The 24,677-nt window shown below is 37.9% G+C and overlaps 1 protein-coding gene across 10 annotated transcripts in view; it reads left to right on the top strand.

The window, feature by feature from the left end:
- The first annotated feature begins 229 nt into the window (after positions 1-229).
- Positions 230-24,677, top strand: part of diaph2 (diaphanous-related formin 2) — a 370,107-nt gene continuing 345,659 nt past the window's right edge. For 2 of the 10 annotated variants that reach the window (XM_080308461.1, XM_080308483.1), the window contains exons 1-3: positions 235-4,710; positions 17,704-17,736; positions 18,960-19,136. In XM_080308461.1, the coding sequence (XP_080164587.1) occupies positions 4,627-4,710; positions 17,704-17,736; positions 18,960-19,136 (294 nt within the window). In that variant the 5' untranslated portion in view covers positions 235-4,626. Of the gene's footprint in view, positions 4,711-17,703; positions 17,737-18,959; positions 19,137-24,677 lie in introns of all 10 variants that reach the window. The other 8 variants (XM_080308474.1, XM_080308459.1, XM_080308472.1 and 5 more) reach the window with 6 other exon arrangements.

Genomic DNA, 24,677 nt, shown 5'->3' with positions numbered 1-24,677 from the left:
GTTTTTCAATTTGCATATTTGTTTTGGGTTTTTTTGTTTGTGTGTTTTGTTGTTTTTTCAATTCAATTCTCTATCAGTTCCTTCTCAACAGTTTATCACACTAATGCAACATACTCGTATGGTAGAGTATTGAAGATGAAAAGTGGACATTATAACATAATGTCACTACTGTATTCTGGATTTTAACTAGTTAGCTTAGACATTCTTCATTAGATCACATAAAATTACAAGATTGTTAAGGTACTGCCCAGTGGAAAATAAGCCGCCCCTGTCATGCTCCTAGGTCTTTGACCCAGAATGATCAGTTTTTGGACTTTCAGATTCAGTTTTTTGTTAAATTTTTCACTTTTATGCATAGTGTGCTTATTGTTTATATTTTTATGGTTGTGTATTCCTTAGATATTTTCCATTTTTAGTCCTGGTTGTTGTTACTGTTTGTTTATTAGTTCTGTCAGTGTTTTTCTCTGTGATTTCCTTCTGTGTAGTTTCCTTATGTTAAAATGGCTTGATGCATGCATCAATCGTCCGGGTAAGGAAATCCCAAAAAGTTGATTCAGTTCATCTGGACGTAGCGTTTTCAGTGGGAGAAACCTTTCGTCACTCATCCAAAATGACTTCTTCAGTCTTTAGCTGACTGCAGGTTTCCCCGCCCTTTTAAACCACACATTTGCATAATAAGTGAAACTAGCACCACTGGCAAACAATGGGCCGTGAAGTCAGCTTCTTGATCATTAGTATGCAAATTGTCATGACCGTTGATCAACAACCACTGATCCTCACGTTAAAGTTAATTTTATGCCTCAGTTTCCCTTTTTGGTTATTATTACTTCCGTCCTGTTTTAGTTTGATAGTTAGTTATCTTCTGTGTCTTATATTTATTTTTTCTTCCTCCTGTGTGATTCTGTGCACCTGTGTCTCGTTTCCTCCCAGCTGTGTCTAATTCCCATTAGCCCTCAGCGTGTGCGAGCATTGAGTACAATCGTTCCTTTGTTCACTGTGTCACTGTCTGTTAACATGCCCTTGTGTGTTCCTTCTTACTGCCCCATGTTGTTTTGGATTTTTGTACCCTCTGCCTTGACTTTAATAAAGGTTAGTTTTTTGTTTTTTAGCCTCAGTTTGGAGTCTCATGTTTGGGTCATCTTCCTCCAACCTTTCACACCCTCGTGTGTTTTTGTTATCAAGAAAATATCCATATAACAGTGATGGCATGCATTTTTCTAAAGAATAAGTTGTTTTATTTTTAATATTTTACTTGCAATTTGCCAATTATAGTTTTCAGTCGGGTTTTTTTCATATGGTGCTCCTCCTATTTTTTCTCAGCAATGGATCTAAAGACACACCACCATTATAAACTTACTGCATGTCATTGCATATATATTATATATCATAACATATAATACATTTAAATGAAAATACCTACTGTACCTGCTGTGGGTTATAATGTGCAAGTGCAATTCCTCTTGCAACTTTATTCTTCTTGGCACAAGTCACAATGACAACATTGTATTGTTATGTGCAAGTCATGCTAACAGTACAAGCACAGATTCTGTGGCCATCACTCAACTAAATTTCTTGTTTGTTTTACTTTACTACCTTACTTCTTTTCTGTTTGGTTTTCTTTTATTTTCCAGTGCTGTGCATATTATTGTGTTTTGGATTCCAATCATTTCGTTAGTGGTCGAAAGGTTGTAACGCTAACTTAAAAAATGAGATAAAATTGTCTCCAAGCCTCTGTGGACTGTTGCCAACAGCCACACTGGACAATCACGCTTAGGCCAAGGACCACAGTTTTAGAGCCATGACCAAATTATTTACTCACATTAGTCATGTGTGTTTACAACACATCTTTGGGTTCTATACTTTTATTCCTAATAGGAAGATTGGCCGCAGAGAAATCAAGTCTCATTTAGAGATGACAGCTTATGGTTGTCATGCGCCACAGAATGACATGTGACCATGACAGCATGACAAAGAAGTTTTATTTATAGACTGAAATTACCAGTAATGATACGTTTTGGTCACGCTGTGGTTAGATCAACTCCATGTTTTAATTTTGAATATTGTTTTTCTTGATTACAGAAGTCCGATTTATGTTAATATGAAATACTGCAAGCGTCTGTGAGTGTGTGTGCACGTGTGTGTATGATTGACTATAGCAGCTATAGCTCTTGATACGGTTTCATTAGCAACACATAATTTAAGTAGGTAAAAGGAAGCTCCAAAAATATTATTTATTAATTTTTTTAGTTTTGGAATACAAAGTTTTTTTGTTGTTTAGATCACAATTAGTGGTTTACTGTAACCATAACATTGAATGGTAGATTTGCACTTCTTCGCAATCAGATGAAATAAAAGACACATTAAATATATCGCTGAAAAGCGCTCAGTATTGATATGAAGACAGAATAGTTAATGATTGTTTGTCCAGTCTTTGTCTGTGGGGTAATCAGACAACTTTACATGTACCCTATATATATAGCAACAATTCATCCTGCCCCTGTCTTCTGAAGAAAAGGGCAAAATTGTATGTTGTGATTGTTTATCACTTGGCTGACAAGCTCTTTCAGTGTCTTCAGTTAAGTTCAGTTAAGTCTGTTTGAAATGTTAGCCATACTGTTGCCCATCATTCAATCTGGTGTCCCAAGCTTGGGTGTCCCCAAGCTCAGAGATGCAAAGGTACTTTTTAATATAGTATCACATATAATAAAATGGCAACTTTAAGCCATAATATAATTATATAACAGTAGGTATTGGAATGACATACCTGTTCTAATGCTGCAAAACATATATTCTGGGTAAACCCAGGGCATTCATTTAATAAATACTTATATTAAAAAAAAAGTCTGCGCTAAATTATTTTATGTTTCTAATTTATAATATTTTGCTATGATTGACCTTTAAATGATGTATTATTACAGTAGGCATAAAAGTTTCACAGTTCCCTTTGAGAATTTCTAGTATCTGCTGCTGACAACTTATTTCCCCTTATATGGAGCCGTTGTTTTATTTAAGAGTCCATATCTTCTTTTTTTTTTTCTTTTTTAAATATAGTAGACACTCCACTGAAAAATGTAATAATTGTTACAGTCAGTTTTTAGAGAATTGCTGTAGCGGTCCCTGTGTAAAAGAGATTTAATAGTCTGCATTGGGAAAATGTGAATATAAATTTTATATGAACATAAAATTCAGAATTGGGATCTGGCCCACCAATTAAAGGTATTACACCTGATTAATTACTTATTTTAGTGCCTGGGGTCTTCTCCTCAAACGCACATCTGCATCTACCTTTTGTCTTTATGCAGTTGCAAACAGCCAGGCCTATATGATGCACTCCATTGTATAGCTGGGTAACAATGGCACCAGCTGTTTCTGGAGACACAAAAAGTTGCGTGTGTGTGTGCTAATATTAATAAACACACACGCGCACACGTATACACACTGGGTGTGTTTCCCAGACGCAGATTCCCGCCCTGCTTCCTATCCGCGCTCAGCCGCTCACACGGTGCCTCCGTTACAGATCTATTCTTACAACTGCCTGAACCCCATCCACGTTGTGTGAAATCGGTGCGACCTCTCCGTCACAACCGACGCCACGCCGACCTCGTGACTGCCAAGACATCTGCCCAATAGTAGCTTGAATTCTACGTCATTCAGTCTTTCAAAGTCCAGTCAAAAACGGGTGGGCGGGATTTCCGTGGGCCTGGTATTCACGTTTGGTTGTAAAGGTAAGCCCTGGATGGGATTTTTATTTTTTTTTAGTTTTCTTTTTCTTTTATTTAATCTTCACGTTTGGATTTGATATGGTTTCATACGTGCTGGTGTGCTACTGTGTCCGCTAAAATAAACAGTGCTTGCCGGGCCCATTGCTCGCTTGTGTACAGCAGTGTAAAGTATTCTATGCAAGAGAACAACGGTGATTTCCCTATAGTACAGCAATTGTATATATATTCTGATTAATGACAGTTAAATAGTGGCTTTGACGAGGCACGTTAAAAACTGTCAGGGCAGCCTGAAACGTTTTTGTCTCTCTATTACTCCTCTATTGCTAAGTTACACGGTTGTAACTTTGCTTTCTGCAACAATTTAGCCGCCTGTTCCCATAAACAGGGGGTCAATTAAATGCTACTTTAGAAGAAAAATATAAAAATAATTGATGGCTATTTATAGCTAACTCAGGTGGATCTGTTTTACCGTTCACGGTTAGATGTCTTTACTGAATGCATTCTGCATACTAAACACTGCTGCTTATGGAAACACGCGTGGAGACAAAGCATTTGTTGAAACTTAAAACCCGGGTGAATATGTTGGACTAATCAGTTGTTGTTTACACACTCTTGTGTTACTTTCTAGCGTTTCCCCCGCGTGTGAGCTGACATACTGCTACGCCGAGGAGAACGTGTATCCACCCTACCACACCTCTTCTTCAAGCAAACTCCTCGACTCTTTTGGATGCTATTTGAAACTTGAAATTGTTCTTCAGCCTTTTAAACGGAATGAATTTTGAAAACACATAACTTGGAGAGCTTCTAGTAAAAAGTGTGTTGAAATAGCCCACCGGTGGAGTTTGTCAGCGTTTGAGGACGTCGCATTAGGCGTTTCTGGAAGGGAAATTAACTTAAAGCTGCAATGGATCAAGCCAGCGGTGGGGAGGATCCAAATAAGCCCTCTAAAAAGAAATCCAGCGAGGATGAGGGTAAAAACAAAAAGCTGGTAGGTATTCTAATAGCTCACTCGTGTGTAACGTGCGTGGAACTAGGGTGTAAGTCAACTGACACATCCTGTAATCCCAGAAGCAGCCCATTATGTCACACTCAACTTTATTAAGACCCAGAAAGTTGCACTGCTTTGCAGCTGCTGAAGGTTTCATGTTAGGTCTGTGTCAAAAAAGAAAAAAGATTTATTGTAAATGCTAAGGACAGTCTTCCTTTTACTTTTAAAGCTCATGATGAAACCAAGGAGCAGGACAAAGCATATTCTCGATGCAGAACTTCCCTGTTTAGTGCAGGACGAGACACAAACAGTAATTCATGTGTTGTTGTTATGGTTTAATGTAGGGGCTAATAGCAGCTAGAGTTGAGCAAAGAGGTACTGTTTCGCTGAGTGCTTCAATTTTCGAGGCACTCAGTGCATCATGTGATTATTCCTGTCAATACATCTCCTGATAGGTTTTTGAAGAGCATCCTTGTTGTGACAGTTGGGGGTCTTATATTAATATGCACACAAAGCACAAGTTAATTTACTGTATGACTCAGTGTACAGCATGATGTACATGAGGTTTGTGGGGGCGATTTATGAACAGCATGAGTGTGTGCAATTGATAAAACTTGTCCTTAGGCAGCCCTTGGGCAGTGTCTATGAGATAACAACTGAAAACCCATTTAACATTAATTTATCGTCATTACATTGGATGGACTTTGTGCAGTAGTTTAACCAGAGGAAGGATTGTGCTTATTTAGAAAAGTAGCAAACCCGAATCTACATCATTAAAGCCGTGGTGTCATTAGGTCCTGCACGCCATATCTTGCCCTGAAATGACATTGCAAGATTTGGTGGAAGTTTTGTTTTGGCTTATGTGGAAATGCTTAAACAATCACTTTTGTTTTTTTTAGTCATGCTGTTCTTAAAAGTTCCTGGGAGAAACTAATACACTCTTCTGAGGAATTGTGTAAACAGCATCTCTCCAAAATCTGTAATTTCCTTATTTGGTAAACTGTAGCTACAATCTTTTATTTACCGTCCACAGTGCCATGTTAAATGATAAATCTAAACTGTAATGCTGAGGGTGTGAAGTGCACGTCAGTGCCTGCATGCCGTCAGTGCTTGCAGAAAGCAGTGGTTTAAAGTTATTTTCCATGACCAGAAACAAAAAAGCTTGGCTGCCGTTTGATTTTCACGTCTGTTTTTCCACATTTGTGGAAAAAGGGAAAGTTCGGCTGCCGTTGAACTTTGTGCAACTTTCTCATGTCACCTCCCAAATCTTCATTGTGAGCTCTGTTAGTGTTGCTTTATGTTGTGACTTATTGGCTGGGTAGGTCACAAGTTTAGTTGCAGCCACAGTTCCTAAATAGGGAACTGAAAACGGCACAGTTTAGATTGACTAGTGTTTCTGTCTTCACTCAAGCATACTGGAATGATTGAAGGACAACATTCTGAATGAAATGTTTTTGTTAATGCCTCTGATATTTCTTTAGGTGGTGCTCATTGTTTTTGAGCATTATTGCATGTTTAGCATTTTTTAGTAATTGTCCTAAAACTGAAACACACAAAGGAAATTGCTGGTTGTTTACACCAAAGTTAAGGTAAAGGAAAGAGTGGCCAAAATAACTGCCTGACAGGAAATCCCAAAGTGGGGCGAATTGACATGCACTCCCAGAGCTACTAATGGGTGTTCCTTTAAGAAATCGTTACGACAGCCTTAAACTCTTGACTATCCTGCCTCCCAAGTTTAAGATGTTTGCGAGAGTGCCAGAATGACATCATCAGTCAGTAAATCACTCAAGAAGTCTATGTAAGACCAGTGTTTGGTTTTGTTTTACTAAAAAAATGGTCTCATGGTCAGGCGTGTTCTCTGTTGCGCAACTCTCTGAGCACAACAGGCAGAAGCAGAAGGCAGCTTCAAATGCGGCTGTTGCAAAAATACTAACATTAGCTTTAAGTTTGAAAGAGGAAGCTGATTATTCTTCCTTGAGTTCAGTTTTGATTTGTCCTCTTGTGTTTATCCCAACTTTTTAGCTGTCCACAGTCATGTAAATAAGCTAAATTAAACAAATTCAGCTGTTTAAAGGGATAATGCAACAAAAGTGCAAGCGCTATGCAACTAAATCTCTAAATTTTAATACACATATGCAGGGTTGTGTTGTGACATTTTTGGCATGCAGTGCAGGCTGTGTGGATGTGGAACAGACTTGAGGGAGGGGTAATACCGGCTGTAAACAGCATCAAAGTACTGGTTTCATAATCACACCTAGCGCTGCTAAAGAGCACTGTCCCATGTGCTTTGGTGATAAGAAAATGCAGAAACTGCTGTGGTTTGGTCAATGCAAAGTCAAATCAGTCTTTAGAGGAAAAACACTGAAAGCTGTGTGTTTGTTTAACAAGTCACTGGGCAGCATTACATCACGGCAACACCATTTGGGCTATGGGCCCAGGGTGTAGATACTCAGCATAGCATTACAACAGCACTGCAGTCTTTTGGGTCATAACTCAAATTTTCAATAGTTCCTAGCTTCTCTTTGTTATAATGTCCTTGTCTTGAAGTTTTGCAAAAGTATGACATCCAGGAGAACAGCCAGATGGAATGAGCTCTTTAGTAAAAGGAATTCAGAGGAGCTGGTTTGACCGAGAGGGAGAGAACTGTTACTCCTTTTGAATTCCAGATTAAAAGATGATCTCATAGTGTAGCAACTCAGAGGAAGGAAGCATCACATTGCATAAATATAATAATAACACTGAGTATTAGGATTAGGAATGTGGGAACCAATAACTGGGAACCAGTTCTCAGTTATATATATGTATATTGTAGTAGACCTAAGCACATGCATGCCTTTCTTTATTCTACACTGTGTGAAAACTACTGTATTGAATATCAGTATTTTTCACTATACTTTATCAAAGTTAGACCAACATTGTGGCAAGACTATGCTGAAGTACTCAGTATATTTATCAAATGCTTTAGCTCTGGTGGCTCTGTGGTGTAGTGGTTTACACGTTCACGTTTCGAGGAGACACAAATCCCTTGGAGGTTGCACTAAGAAGTGCTTTCAGTGTGGTTGGGGTGACCCCTTGTGAATAAAGTCTGATTTAGAGTTATGTAGGAAGTCTTTATAGAGCCTACAATGAATCTGCATAAGTGACTGGGATCAGCCAGCTTTTTTGTTTCTTCTGGTGCATTATGTGTCATTTCCAGCTGTTTTTGTGTGGGGCTATTGTAAGATACAACGATTTTACAACAATAAAAGTGCTGATGATCAAACTTTCCAATTTGTCAATACACAGTATAAGATCCAATCTTCTTTATTGCCTGCAGGCTTGACAGGTAATGTAATGATGTATACAATTTGTACTTGTTTCTTTCTATAAGAAAATTGTTTAAAGTATTCAGAATCTCAAACATCGTTTGTTCCTGTTTGCTTTGTAGTACTGTGATAAGCATCTTCTCCTTAACCTAATTAATTTATAATACACATCGATTGCAAATTGGTGAAATGGTTGGTTGGGAGTAAAGTGGTTTAAGCTTTAAAGAACATGCATGTCTGTACGGCAATTTGTTTAGATATGAAATGTGAAGGATACAAGGATAGTAGGGGTGCAACGATACACAAAAATCACGGTTCGGTTCAGTTCGATACTTTGGTGTCACGGTTCGATATTTTCTTGATACAAAAAAACGTTCATGCCTTTTTAATTTGTCATTTATTAAAATTATAAATATATATTTTAACTCAAAAGTACAGTTTTTAAATTTAATGTTGCTGAAACAACAAAATAAAAAAAATAAATCTATCTGATGGAGAAATCCCTCATCTTTGGAAAAGAGAGTTTATTACAGAGAAATGTCTCTTTCCAAAATAAAAGCTCTACTATACGCTTCTTCTGGGCTATATTCTCAGCAGCATATTAAACATATCAGGTCCCCATAAGGAGAATCCTGTGCTAACGGCTGTCTAAATGACTCGGGTAAAGTTTGTAGCATGCTGCTTGCTGTTTTTGTCTGCTTCCACTTGTCTTTGCACTAGGATGATGTCGGAGTAAATGTTGTGTTCCCACTAGTGCTGTCAGCGTTCATCTGCGCTGCGCTCAGTGGATCTGCGCTCGACAGTGCAGCCTAGGCGGAGTAGTCGAACGCAGATCCACTGAGGGCTCAACACAGACAGCATCGTCAGAAGAAAAGTTGATAAAATAAATTTACAGTTTTGTATTGTTCGATACATATGCGTACCGAACCGAAAGCACTGTATCGAACGGTTCAATATCGATACGAGTATCGTTGCACCCCTAAAGGAAAAAAAAAAAAATTAAAAAAAGGATCCTATTTGTTTTATGTTGGCTTCGAGCCTATTAAATTAATTCTGAGTTATTATTCCATGTTATCAGATGCACTTTTGCTCTGCTTCCTTTTTTCTTTTGACAGTTGGTTGCTGTTGCAGCATGAGCCTGCCAGATTGTTTCATTATTTGTGGTTCATAAGCTGAACTAAAATCAGAAACACTCATTAACTATGTTTTGGCAAATATTACATGTTATTAGTCCCTATTAAGTGTTGTTAAAATAAGTTTTAAAAATATGGCAGACATACTGTTAGTGCATGGTAAACGTTGGTTTTTGAAGATAAAGGGCATTTGTGGAAAACAGTTTCCGTAACGCTCTAAAAGTGTGCAGATATAAGTAATTTTAGTGGCTTCAGATTATACTGCAAAACTCTGTCAGATTTAGTGAGACCAATTCCTATTTCAGATGCATCCATTACATTTTTTTGCACCACCAGGATTTATAATACATCGTGGTTGCACATTGAAGCAAAGCATGCAGATTATGTGTCATGTGTCAACAATGTGGAAAGGCGTATTTAAAGAAAAAACGATAATGTCACATTCATGCTGAAAGGCATTTATATTCAAGGTAAAAAAAAACAAAATTCTACTATTGTGAGAAATGAGATAATAATGATCACATAAGTAAGGATTGGCCTGGTTATTGTGAATAAGGTGACAAATGAAAGTGTGGAGTATTTGCAGGAAATATGGAAGAGAGAGGCCGGATGTCATGACACAGCCACAAGGCACTGGGCAGTGAAAGAGGTTTATTAAAAAAGCAGCAACAAAAAACCCCACAAAAAACCAAAAACTTGATACCACTTTTGTAAATGTGTAGCAGGGATCTGTAGGGTCACACTGAAGCTGGTTCTGTGCTAGAGTTAACCAGTTTGCTGTTAGCTGCCATATTCTACTCCTGATAGCAAGGATAGCAGTGTGACACATACTGTATCATAGATTTGGTCTCAGAAGCATTGCTGTCATGAAAATAGGCTGGCAGTTTTAGTCAGGTGTACTAGTAATTAATTGTATTTTTTTATATCTGTGATTTTTATGTTGTGACATATCAAACTGTCTGGTGTATAATAATATATATTGAATAGCTATGTGGACAGCTAAGTAGGAAATTGATTATTATTGCATTGAAGCTGGGTAACTTTACTGGCCCCAGAAACCGTCAGCATCATCATCTAGCACAGCGGTCCCCAACCCCCGGGCCTCGGACCGGTACCGGTCCGTGAGTCGTTTGGTACCGGGCCGCGAGAGTTGAGGCTCAGGTGTGAAATGTCTGGTTTTCAGGGTTTTTATCGGTTTTCAGCGTTATTTTGTTATCGTTTTTATCGTTAACTCAGTTTTCCTGGGTCTTTTCACGTGTGTTATGAATAAATCTTCTTTTTTTCGGTACCGGTACTGGTTTTATTTTGTTGTATTTATCCGCGACACCTTAAAGGTCGGTCCATGAAAATATTGTCGGGCATTCATTTAGTTAAATGGAGTTTATTTTATTCTATTTTAATCATGTAGGAGACGGGAAACAAGCACATACTTTAATAATGGGTAAAGCTCATACTTCTAACACTGCTGATAGTATCACATCATGAAGCATACTTTGAATTACTTTTTTGTTTTGTTTTTTTGTGTCATTTGATGCATCTGACATTTTGATACGTGAGCTTTAGGGAAGCCTCGGAAATCATTTTAGGTCATGTTGGCATGTGGTTAACACAAGCTGTCAGCTTGTCACACACTTGAGCCATTTACAGTGCTGTGGTAAAATATATTAAAATATTTCTTTATATTTTGCAAGGAAAATGAGAAATGGGTGCAGCAACTTATTGAAAAGATTACAAAAATGCATCTAAATACGAAGCGTAAGGCAAAACCAGAGTTTGTACAATTCTGATGATCTTGAAAGTCAATATATACACTATAACAAAGCTTATTCATGCAAACAGCCTAACTCTCTTGCAATTTCTTTAAGGAGTCTAAGATTTTTTTTGTTCTATGTCAAGATGTTTCCACGCTGCTTAAATAATCCAGAGATTATCAGCTCTGAGGATGTCAATCCATGACTGATAGTTTTTCGGTTTGCTTACACAGATTTGGTAGTGTGTTTGACATCATCGTCATGCTGAGAAATGTAGGCATTTCCAATCAGATGCTTTCCATGTGGTATTGGACAGAGGAACAAAATCTGATGGTACTTTCCTGCATTCATAATTGCATCAGTCTTAAGAAGAACACTGGCTGAAATCCAGCCTCAAATCATGACTGAGCCTCCACCGTGTTTTACAGAAAGCTATAGACACTCACTGTTCTAGCTCCTTCCTGCTTTCTCTGTACATACTGATGACAGTTTGAACCACAGAGTTTAAATTTCATCACTTCATAAGAGCTGTTGCCACAGTTGATTGCTTATGTAATCTATCTTATCTCAGCTTTTCTCCCAACTTTCATTTTTTTAAGAATTGCTCCTTGACAGTCAGCCGTCCACTGAGACTATTTCTTTTGAGCCTATGGCAAAAAGTAGATCTTGGCTGGATATTTATCCATTTCTTAAGAAAAATGTCCAGCTACTGTTCTTTAGGTCAACCATTTTTTCCTCCAATTGTCCAGTTTCTTCAAGCATTTTAAGGATTCAGCCAAAGAAATGCAAACAAATTATACATTTTAGCAATAGGCTGACTGTTAAATGGCCTAAAGAAACAAATAAACATTGCAAGGAAATTGATCAGATATAATGGCTGGGCTGAGAATCAGTGCAAAAAGTAGCCAAAGCAAAGTTTAGACCTTCAAGAAAGCTTGGAGAACTATTGCTCTACTTAAAGAAATTAGAAGACTGTCTAGCTGCTTGGAAACAAAGAAATGAGGGGAGGCTCAAGACTTTTGCACAATACTGTAGGTATGCCCTGCATTTTATTTGGCCAGTCTTGACAAGATTTTGTCATACTAACTTTCTTTTTTATATTTTTTACATACTCTGTTATTATATTAACATGACTGGCATTGTGTTGGGGGGGGGGGGTGTGAGCAACAGCAGGAAACAGACCACATGTGAGTCTTTTAATGACATTCAGGAAGTTTGAGAGAGGAAGTGGTGACGAATGCTTTAGTCACACAGTGGAAGAAACACATTCACTCCTTTAAAGTCCCCCTCTGTCATGAGCCTTATTCACGTGTATCAGTGGATGAGATCTGAGACATGAAAATAGGAAGTTTGTTTTTTGGCTGCCTCAGTAAAACTTGTATGACATGCATATATGTCATGTCCATGTATGCATGAATCATACTTGGGATTTGCTTATTCGACAGTTAGGATGATTCATGAGTAGATTGCATGTTCTGACAGAGCTTCCACTGAGCTCGATGTAGGCCTAATGAAAGAAGTGTCTTTACATTTTGCATGTTGTTGGACCAACATCCAGTTAATAATGTAGAAAACACAATGTGGAGAGGCTGAAGCCAGATGAAAAAGTGTATTTTAATTTAATTAAATTTGTTTTAAATGAACCTCGTGTGATAAAGGATGGTCAGTGAAGGGAGGTCCGTGCTAGTCAAGTGAGAAAGGCTTAACATGGGTGTGTCATGGATGAGTCAACATTTAAAATACAGTGGTAGAATTGAATGTTACCGATATAGTCACTCCTGTGACATTTATAAAAGCATATTATTGGGCGCACCGGGACTATTATTTTAAACATTTTGCTGCCTGGCTCTGGTGTTACGTACAGTTTCATTACACACCATTTAGTCAACAGCCTGCAGATAAAAACAAGGTCATGGTTCACATGTTTTTGCACTTGTCAGCAATTAGGGAAAACAACTGCTATAGCAGGTGTGAACATGGCATGTTTTAAGCCGAATTTCAGAGGAAAGCGTCTGCTGCAAAATTCCTCTCGCAGTTGGAAAGAAAATGTTTGCCAGATCAGGTTAATTTCAGTAGACTTTAAAATACAAATGACACTTTATGTGATGTTATGATCAGTGTAAAAATATCTCCTTCTTTTCTTACAAACCTCAGCTCTTATAATGACCACATATCTTGCCACCTTCAAGGATACAGTAAGAATTTGCTTTCAAAAGAGATGGAGATAACCCGAGGGCAGTACTGTGCTAGTCCCCAGTCACATGGTCAGACCATCCATTGTGGAGCCATTCAAATCTTAGCTGTACTAGCTTTTGTGTGCTTCCTCTTTTCAGTATCTGTTTTGGGAAACTAAGCAGTACCAGCACTTCCACGAGACTAATAAGGCTACCACAAACTCACACACTTTTAAAGACACTCACAGAAACGTGCTGCATTCCATTTTTAAATTAACTGCGTTTTTTTTTCAAACCTAAATAAAATAAAGCAAAGTAACCCACGTCAATATTAAACACTGAGGGAGAAGTGTTTATGTCAGGTCTTTTTTAGGAGAGCAACCTTATTTTATGAGCTCGATTGAATCGTTACTTCACTTTATTGAGATGACAAATGTGTCATTCTGCTCTATGCCTTTAATATGTTTTTCTGTTATCTGCTGTCTTTGGTTGTGTGTGTTTTTGTCTTTCCGTGTGTGTATGCTTGTGGCAGTGCCTACAGTAATGACACTATGTGAAGCATGTAGGGCACATAGGAGTCAGAATCTTTCAGATTTGACAAGTGTTTTAATATAGGTATTTCTGTTGTTACGATGTACCACTTCATATGCTCTCTCAGTCTGACTGAAAATAAAACACTGATTCACTTCTCACACTGAGCCACTTGTAAATTTGCTCACAAGTCTGGATAGACATGCTTTGTGGCAGTGAAATCTTTTTTATTTGTCTTGTCAAGCTATTTTTTATTAATCTTTTTGTTAGTTATGATATTGTTAGTCTGTAAAAATCAGACTATTTTCCCTTAGTGACATCTTCAAATTGCTAGTTTTTATCAAAGTAGCAATTCTCTGAATTCCTTCAATACATCTTTCAATAAGCTCCTTGGCTGTGTAAAACTGACTGATGTTAATAGACCTGCTGTAGATAATAATCTCCAAAGATGTTCAGAGATTTCAAAAATCTCTCCGGGAAGTGTCGGAACCGCTAAGATAGAAAACATGTAGTTTAAATAATAATCACACTCAAGGCTATAGAGCAGATGTTTATTGTCATTTAACGATTCAGAAAGAATTATTGGAATATTGTGAGTGGAAAAGCACGATGAGGGAACTTGTATTTCTATGTGACAGCTACATTCAGTGTGATAGTAAATGTGTTCTAATTGAAATATAAGTCACATTGATTGCCAGGTTTAAATTGTGTCTCAGTGTCTTTTTTGCCTCTTTTCTCCACCTCCATGCTTTGCTTGAAAACATTATCCTCCCTGTGCAAACATATGGAAAACCTTGATACATACCGTCAAGCAGAATACGTGCGCACTGAGAAATCTTTAGCTTAGGCAGTGTCTTGCATTATCTCTGTGTTTGCAAAAGCAGTCATTGAGAAGCCATTGTAACAGGATTTATTTAGATGAATTAATTTGTTTTGACTTGGTCTAATTCAGTTACACGGACCGTATTCTGTGTGTCTGATGCCACTCCTTTCAAACTGATCAGTACATTGGTAGTGCAGCAGATCTTATCAGATTACACAAAGACAAATTATGTAATTTTGTTGTTTGATATGACAACGACGAGCAAGCGTTACCCTCCGATGTAGTGTGACAGTTTTGCGGTGCTTTGTTTTTCTTCGGAGGAAAGCAGCTTTTTAGCATAATCCACACAGTATCTCTAGATGAATGGTTTTCGAGTGGGAGCTCTAGTGTACTCTTTTGAAATGTTGAGGAGCAGCAGACCAAATTTGAACGGCCTTTATACTGACATTTAGAACAGGTCAATATTCTCCTCGTGTTTTTAACTGTGGTTTGACAATGACCACAGACATGTAACTGTGGCTATCTGTGTATAATCTGCAGTGTTCAGACAGGTGTACTATGTTGACGTACAGGTTTCTGAATGCTTTACTGAATTGAGGTCATCACTGCTAAGCTGCTGTGTTTTGATAATGATGCGTTCACAATAATTCGTTTCTTACTTGGACACAAAATTAAGATAAGTATGTATTTTAAGTAAGTTTCAATGCAAGCTGATAACTCATGTAAATGTAATTTTATTTACATAATGTGAAACCACAACAGTTGCCTCAATGTGCTTTATATTGTTAAAAAAACCCTCTATATTAATAAAGAGATAAAATATTTTCTTTTTGCCCAAAAAAATATTTTTCTGTTGACAATAACTTTGTTAATTTAAATTTTCTGAATAAGCAACAGAAGTTAAACAAATGAGCGCCTAATAAAACACAAGGTTTGGTTTTTTTTGCTGTGCTACTGATGCTTACTTGCCAGCATTCAAGGCTAATTATACAATTTTCACAGTTTTCTTAAAGTCTCTTTCATCAGCTTTGATTTTATTTCCCCAAAATTTAAATTTTTCTTGCTGAAAATCAGGAATCGTTGCTAAAATCTGCTAGAATGTAGATGAACAGAGCGTCTGATTAAACAGGGACACGAGGTAGTTTAATGAATTTACCAAGAACTGTCAGAAGCACTTTGTGTTACAGGCCTTACTGCCAACAATGGCTATCTCACAGTAATTCTTTTTTATTATTAGAACTAATTAAAGTAAAAGCTAATTTCCTTCTAAACCCATTTTACAGTGGCATCGTGGCTACTGATTTTATAGTGATAGTTCCAGTGAGTGAGTTAAAATGACATCACGCAGATGGTCTTGTTTAATTGGTTGAGTATAACAAGCGTTGCTATTTAAAAGATATGCAATTATAGTCACTTTGAAACAAAACTAGTCTTTTGTCCAGCCTGGAAAAGAAACGTATTTCTCCTTCCACCTGGTGATATTTTATATCTTTACACGAATTAATGTAATACTAACATTAATTGCAGTTTGTAATATTAATTTTAACATTTATTGTAGGAAATAGGCATACTTGTATGGTTTTGTGTCCCCAAATTGGTTCTCAAGTTGTGGGATATTGCTTTGTGTTTTTATTTTTAAGGATCTGCATGGACTCATAATCATATTTGATTAAGGAGGGACCCAGAGCTAATTTGATTAGGTTATTTAGAGAAATATGTGTTTGGTAATAAACATTTATTATGATGAAAAAGTTTACTTTAATAAGCGGGAGAAGCCCAGAGGACATGCAAGCTTAATTGTTAGATGTTAAATTGCAATGTTGCGATGTTGCCAAGATAATGGGCAAGGAAAGGCCCTCAAGTCAAGACAATTAACCAAACAGTGGTTTGATTGTTGTTAAATTGATTAGAAAATGTTTAAGTACTCCATTTGAAAATTAGCTATTGTTTCACACAGTTTTAGGCTGCTAGAGAATGCTGGGCTTAATGATACATACGTACTGAGTTACAAATGAGAAAAGTTGTTGCTCGGGTTAAATTATTAGCGTTACACATGTTGGGAAGTGTCATGCTGCCTTTTTAAAAGCAATAAAGGCTTTCACAATACCGAAACAAATACCTGGACATCCCCAGCAGAACCCTCTATATGTAACGCCGCCTGTGTTATTTTAACTTGAAAAAACAGCTTAGGTAACACTGCACATCGAGACTTTGTTCTTTCTAGTCAATAGCTTTATCTCCCAACTGTTGATCAGTTGTAGCCGACAAAACTAGTGATAGATATGGCAGTTTGAGTGTCTGCTCGGTGTTGCCCAGAGCGACAGCCGATGAAGACACACAGAGGGAGGTGCAGGTTAGCGCCAATCTGTTTGCTCGCCCCAGCATCAGTAGTTTCCTGATTAGAATAGTGGAGAAATCCGCGGCTGGAGGCAGGCTTTATGGCCATCGCTACCCCACATCTCCCCACTCATTAGTACTTTACAGCCGAGCGCCACAGCATATGGCAGCGTTGCTACTGATTCCCATTTGAGGTGTGTTTCAAATGGCTGTCCCTTGCCGAGCCACAAGCCTTTGGCAGTAGCCATTCTTAGTGTGTCTGAGATGAAGATAAATATCTGGATTAGGAGAAGCGGTTGAATTTTTTGGGCCACTGTCACTACAAAGGATGCTCTTCAGAACACAAATTACAGGAATAAAAGAAGCTTTTGGTGTTTAATTGTGTCATGCTGTAACTACATTCCCTGGGAAAATGTATTATTTTGGGAATACACAAAACTTTAACCTAGCAGTGCTAACTTGCATGTTATTGGGTTTTTCTGGGTTTTTTTTAACCTGATGTGGATGTGTTTGATTATGGGTGCTTTCTGATGGACCTCATTTTGTGTGCTTGTATTTGTCGTGTTCATTCTTGAACACAAACGTTTTTACTTTTACCCTATTGTCTGGGATCATCAAGTGTTACCATATCCTGCATATGCACATGTACAGTATTTGCTCAAGACAGGAATGAGCTATTGCCCTCTGTGGTACCAAGACAATTTGCACATGTGTTTTATGTATTCTCTAATGTATGCAAGCATTATTAAAAATTTAATTTGGTATCTCAGAGGGAAATGCAACACCATTTTCTACTCTGTGATACCAAAGAGAGAGAAGAAAACGCTGCGGTATCCAGGGGACACTGTACATGTGAAAACACTTGAGATGGGACGTGCACTTGCCAGTGTTGTCGTTTTCTGTTGGATTGTTTTTCACACTGTGCCCTCCCTCCAACAGAACATACACATAAAAACATTGGCTGATGATATGGTAAGGTGCTTGGTTTAATTTTGGTGTGATTAGTTTTGTTTTACATCCTCTCACGTTTTCTTATAGCTGCATGGGACTTTTAACTGAAGTATATGGATGGATCAAATGTGCCAGAAGCAAATTGTTTAAATTGCCATTTTAACTGTATATGAGTTACATCATGTGGCAAAATGATACCGTGGGTTTTTACACATTAGCAAATAATGATAAGTCTGTCCGCAGTAGCGCTCTCTAAAGCTGTGCCGTGAAAGACATTTTTTATTGTAGTGCACTCTGCACCAACAAGGTCTGTTTGCCTAAATTTTTCATTATGAACATAACTTAGCCCTCAGCATCTCTGCTTTTGTAAGCAGGTCATAGATCATTTAGTGTGCAATTATTAGTAGCACTTCTGATTAGATGGTTTTACCTGGGGCCTTTTTAATATCCTTAGTTAACAAATAGCCCGACGCATGTAGTATTACATGAGTTTTGGGATGTACAGCCAACATATTATTATTACGTACTACTGCTGCAATAATCAGCTTTCAGTATGTTTGATCCATCCGGTAATACTTCAGTATACTGACATTTGCGACATCGTGTATGTCATCATTATATGTCTGTCTGTTAATTTCATTTATATCTGTTCATTCATCCAGCATGTTCTCTCCCTTTGATAATACTAACAGTGACTGGTTGCATGCAGTTCATATACTTTTCTGCTTTTACACTTAATGTTACTGCATTCATAAGAGTAGGATTAACCAATTAATATAAAAAGGAATGTCTCTTAGTACCCTACCCTGCAAACTTGCAAAGTGGCATTGTATGCTAGAATCACTTGAGCATAAACTGAGCAATCCTGTGGGTTTGACGGTAAGTATATTATTTAGTTGTTTGTTTATTTTTTAAGTCAAACTGGAATCTACTAAATACAGGTGTTTGCTGTATGCGGCAGATATTTTTTGTAATTATTTTCTTCAATACAAAGTAAAAATGAAAGAAAAAAAATCTATCGTTTTTTTCTGTTTTAACCTCACTTTCATTTGTTTGCAGAAACACATCTGTTCCTGAAATCAGTGCATAATAATCGTGCTGTCTTTTGATAGCAGGAGACAATCTTTCAATCTAGTTGTTTTAAAAAATGTTTTTTTTTCTTAATGATCCATATACTTTATAGTCAAAACAAGCTCACTGGCAGTGCGATATTTTAATATGTCAATGAATCTGTTTTCTTTCAGCGTGATCGTATTACCAGTTTTAGGAAAACGGGGACGAAGAAGGAAAAGCTCCTGATACAGCACCCAACAGATCCCCTGTCTACCCAAACTGAACTTCCTGTTCCTCAGCCTCTTTTTGATGAGCGGTCCATGAACCTCTCAGAAAAAGAAATCATTGACCTCTTTGAGAAGATGATGGTAAGCTTTGTGTTTCTCTTGCAAAACGTCATCTGCTGTACTAAACAACAGTTTTATTACAACCGCTAATTCCACATAATAATAAGTAATGAAAATTTCACTATGAAGCACAGTGCTGTTATTTTGAGTATGTGTGGAGCTAGTTAAAACAAAAAAGGGCTTGAAAGGCATTTTTTATATCTATATTTCACTACAGATGCATTCTTGTTTTGCTGCTGGGGGATGATAATAGAATGATTGCTCTCCAGACCGACCCTGGTTTTATACAGTGTCTCTTAAAAAAGTCCTTTCAAACAGGGATGATATGCTGTTCTTTTAACTAAATAAACAATTTGATTAGCATTAACAACATTATGATTGAAACCAGGATCCCACAGAGCTGTCATCTAGTCGAGACAGCTTTATCTGTGGATTTAGAGAGATAACTGTGATTTTTTTTCAGTGCTTTAACGTTAGCATCAATCCAGGACTTAAAAACCTTGGTGTAACTTATACGTTTATAGAGTTATGTCCATACCATCTTTGTTAAAGCCCCACAAAACAATATTAGGATGACACACACAACCTTTAGTACCTATGTGTTAGCATGATATCCTTGGGGTAATGTAGACAACTCCTGCAACTCCTTCTTACTGATCCTCATTTGAAGTAAACGGTGTGCAATAAATTAACCAATTTTTATTAAAGTCTATTTTCTGGAGTTTACCGTGATGCTTAAATTATTTTTAAATAGCTTGTCTTTAATTTTAAATATCCAGTAATCCCATGGTTGTATTGACACAACCATTTTTATTTACCTGTATCTCTGCTGTTGTCGAAAGACAATTATAAAAGCACCACTAAACTATAATGTAGCACCGGATGACATATATGTTCATTATGAAAAATGCAGGCATAGATTATTTTGAAACAACACCACAGTCTTAATAATGGTGGAGGCTTTCACAGTCTCCAGAGATTAGTTAGTGGAGGAAAGAAGCCAATGCTTGTGATTGAGGAAGTATTTTGTGTTGTTGTTCTTTTTTTTTTATTTTTTAATTAACAATAAAAGAGTCGCTGAAAATTACGTGGTTTATAATTGATTGTGTCAGCATCATGTGATTTCTCTCCTGTATCATGGTGTTTATTTTGCCCAACCCTGAAGAAGGCCTTTTTCGCCTCAGGTGAGACGCCCGGGCAGTACGGGTTACACAGGAAACTTCAGTGTTGTCTCTCTAATTTTGCTGCGTCTGCATTGCAGCTCTAATAATGTCTCAGTGACTGAATCTACATTGATGTGTGACATGCATTCATACTCGTTTCGCCATAAATTTGTATTTTTCAAAATACTTGTGTACAGATTGCGATAAGTTGCCCAACAAAGTTGCAAAGCAGTATAAGCAGATAGGGCTGCCACGATTAGTCGACTAGTCACGATTAGTCGACGCGTCGTTTGAAGCTTTGTAAGATCACAAAAGACGCAGGAATAAGTAGTATGATTTAAGAGTGTAATAACGCACTGAAACAGAAGATGGCAGCACTGCATGTACAAGGATGCCAGCTGCCGTTAAACCCCGAAGAAGAAGAAGCTGTGTCCCAGAATTCATAGCGCAGCTAGTTAGTTTTAATATTACTCTTATTATTCTTTCTGGGTCACAAAATAAACGTTTAACATATTTTCAGGCGAGAATGTAGCTGTGTAAACCTCAAATATCTGCTCAGTTTATCAGGACACCACATATTTTCAAAAGCGCTCCGACGTTTTCGGAGACGTCTGTTACCCACTAGCTCGATAGCTAGCCGGGGGCTAGGCTAACTAGAGCCGTGAGAACAGCGGACTCCCGGCAGATCGTCTTCAAACCCACCGCCGTCTTTCGCTGCTCAGGTTAAACATGATATATGAGTCACTTAGATAACTTAAAAATGTTGTTGTTTGGCTTTTTTTTAGTATTTTATTTGTTCCTGAGTAAATCGGTTTGGCTGAGATTAAAGTTATAGTTTTTACACAGCTGAATAAACGTCAAGCAGACAGCTGATCATCAGAAGTGTGAGATGCTCGAGAATTTACTCCGGTGTCCTGTTATATTTTAGATAGCAAGGAGTTTATTAAACTTCACCGAAACAATCTGCAAATTTCATTCAAATTTAATAAACTATCATCTTGTCTTTATTTTTAGTTAGCACAGACCTTAAACACTTAAAGCTGTAAGCTAATGATAGTTATATAAGAGCAGATGCTGCTGGTGCAATAAGCTGTACTTTTACATCCAATGGATGATGATGTGATTAGTCGACTAATCGCAAAAATAATCGGTGACTAGTCGACTATCAAAATAATCGTTTGTGGCAGCCCTATAAGCAGAACTGCATGTCTCTCTGACATCTAGGAACTACTCTGTACTTTGTCTTTAGAATTATTTATGGATAACAACGTTAAACACAGACTTCGGCCACTTCTCAGTATTAGTTCATTGTGGTTTCTGTGTTTTCATTGGATTTGTTGATATAAAAGATTATGGAACCAATATTACCTTTTAACTGAACCAAAATGACCTGAGATTTATAGAAAATGTAAATGTTTTATATTCAGATGTTAACCTTTTGTGAGGCCGGTCTCCACCTACGTATTCCTTAGGCCAGTGTGAGAAGTACCAAACTTTGAAATTCACTTCGCACTCATCCGTGGGGTCAAAGCTCTGTCACACTTGTGATTTTCTCCATTGAAATGCATTTTTGGCCTTATGTACTGCAGGATTGAAATCTTACAAAAAGCTTTCAGCCCATCTCTTTGAAGTGAGGAGCTGAATTACTCTGGCTTCATTGCATAGGTTGTGTGTACTATTGTGGATAATGTCTCTGAGTGTGTATGTGTGTGTGTGGTACGGTGGCTGCCTTTCCTTTTTTCTCATACAATGGTCTTTATTGCCAGGGCCAGAGAAATACGACCAGTGCTCCTGGTTTTCATCAGGCGAGTGCTCAGTGTTTTCTTGCCTGGGTGCTCATCCCTGTCACTCAGTTCACCTCTCAATTACTATGTTTGTGCTCACAGCGGCGTGACATTAAACCCAGGCTTCAATTTGCTCAGTGACAGATGACACAGAAGGCATGTTTGTTGGTCTGACATTTGACAGGCCTTGACACTTTGGGTTGGGAAGTATAATTACAGTAATGAAATTAAAATTTAAAAAAGGGTTATTTACTTATGTACTTTTTAAGCAAGCGCTATTTACACTCATAGACAGTAAACTTTTCTGGTCAAACCTAGTAAACACAGAACTGTGGTGTGTAGTTTCTTTTGATGATAGTAGCTTCTCTTCAACATCTATCTGTTCAACACACATTCCAGTTGCTCTCTGTCTTCTTTGTCTCTACACCCATTCTGTAATTGATTGTTATTATGGTCCTACATGTTGCAGTCTTGATGTCTAGCTGGCTTCAAATAAAGGGCTGACCCATGGCATATTAGTGAGACCCCCTACTGTGCGTTAATGACTAGCAGGAAAGTGAAAATACTTTTTTCCGCTGCAAAGTGGTTACACATTGTGCCGTGTATCTCAAAGCTTAAATAGCACGTAGCCTATTACTGAAAGGTCATCAAAAGGGTTTGTCAAAATATAGGAAGAAACACTCAGTCAGTGGCCAGGAAAGCCAAATGAACTCTTTCTAGAATTTTTGAAACCAACCATTAAGAGCAGGAGTATATTTGTAAAAGTACAGGGGGAAAATTAAAATGCATGGAAAAACATTTACTTTCAGCGCTGCCTTAGGAGGGCATTGTGTTTGTATGTCTCCATGCGTTTTGTCACGGAATTTCCTAAGATGTGCACAGCTTGAATTCACAGGATCTCATCAAAATGCGTAGACATAAATCAGTTGCTGGAATTTCATGTATTTGCGTCTCACTAGAAACGCAGCTATAATGCTGTAGTCGACTTCACTAATAGCACAAAAACAACATATAAAAAGAATTGACTGTTCTGTTGAAGATTTTTACTAAACCTCGAGGTATCACGATAACCACAGTCCTTTTTTTAATGTGTAGAGTTATGACTGTACACTAGCATAGGCGTGGTGTTTTGTGAGGTCAAACGCATGAACTCATCTCCTCAATTTAGACCGTCTGCCTGATGGTGTGAATATGGCTGCTGCATATTGGCACTCTCCTCCCAAGTTGCCATTAGCAGTCGTGGCATTATTGCCCAGATGATGGTTTTACTTGGCTGCCAGCATGAAAACCTGCAAGAGCATGACATCCATACTTGATTGATTCGACTGATTTGATTTCTGTGCCAATTTGTCTCTGTTTCCGCTCTTTAGAGAATATCTTTTTCGAGCAGGGGAACGGTATTGAGGTGCGCGCAAAGACAGAGGAGCAGTGAAAGAAGAATGTGACATTGCAGTGCTGCTGTGGCTAGTTTGGGGTTTTATGTGCCTCTCTGTGAGCCTTGTCAGGATGAACACTCCTCGTAATAAGCTCCTATGTGATCCCTCAGCAGTTCCACTCTGCACCAGGACATTAAAACCAGCCCACAGGAGAATTACTGCATGTGCCCTTACACACTCATGGATCAGACTTGAGGCTAGTGGACAAAATAATTGATTTGTCACAGTTGAAGCAAAACATTTTATACTTCTACTTTTCTTAGATCCAGTTTTCCCCATAGGGTGAGCACTCCATACTGTTTTCTGCCTGAGATGCATTTGATGGCTCCCATTAATTTTCCCTTTCAATGATACAAAGCCTGTAGTGCCCTGGTTTTGCTCTGTTTTAGGCTTACCACACCACAGGATTTTGGAATTTTAAGGCCATCTTGTATTATTTTATATATATTTTAGAAACTAAACACAGCAGTGAGTGTCTTAACGGTTTGCATTGTGCTCAAGATTTTAATATTAGGGCGCTTACGTCCACATTATATGATCCATGCAGTAATTTCTTTTACGCCTTTTTAATACAAGGGCAAACTCATTTTATAGGTCAAATCATAACCTTAAACTATGCAATAATTTGATGAAAATCTGTCGCAGTTAATGAATACCTGAAATTTACCATCCACAGACTTTAGCAGATGCTTGGTATCTTCCCTGGTGAGGTGCTGCCAGGCCTGTGGTGCAGCCATCTTCAGTTATTGCTTGTTTGGGGACTGGTCTTTAGTGAGTCAAACACCTGCTCAGTTGGATTTAGGTTACTGGCTAGTCAAGAGCTTTGCACAATACGTATGAAAACTCGTTGATTGCTTCAACTGTATTTAGGACGAAGCAATCAGCAGAAAGTCTGCTGTGTTTTTATTGCCTGGCTACTGTAGAAATACATTCTTAGTCGATTTTGCCAGACCAGTGTGAGACAAACGAGGAATCTTTGTCCCCGTAACTTCGCCGTCATTTATACAAGCTCAGATCTCCTCATTTCAGTCACATCAGCAGCATAGGCATGATATCTTGAGACTCCTTTTTATGTAGCCTGTGAGGGTATAATTAATAATAGAGCATTAATCATTTTGGAGGCGAAACATGAGGGCTCATTCCTCGAGTTTGCCCCCTGACAAGCGTCCCGCAGGCCCA

The sequence above is a fragment of the Astatotilapia calliptera genome, chromosome 2 (assembly GCF_964374335.1).
Source record: "Astatotilapia calliptera chromosome 2, fAstCal68.1, whole genome shotgun sequence".
NCBI lineage: Eukaryota > Metazoa > Chordata > Actinopteri > Cichliformes > Cichlidae > Astatotilapia > Astatotilapia calliptera.
This window is presented reverse-complemented; position numbering and strand designations above follow the sequence as displayed.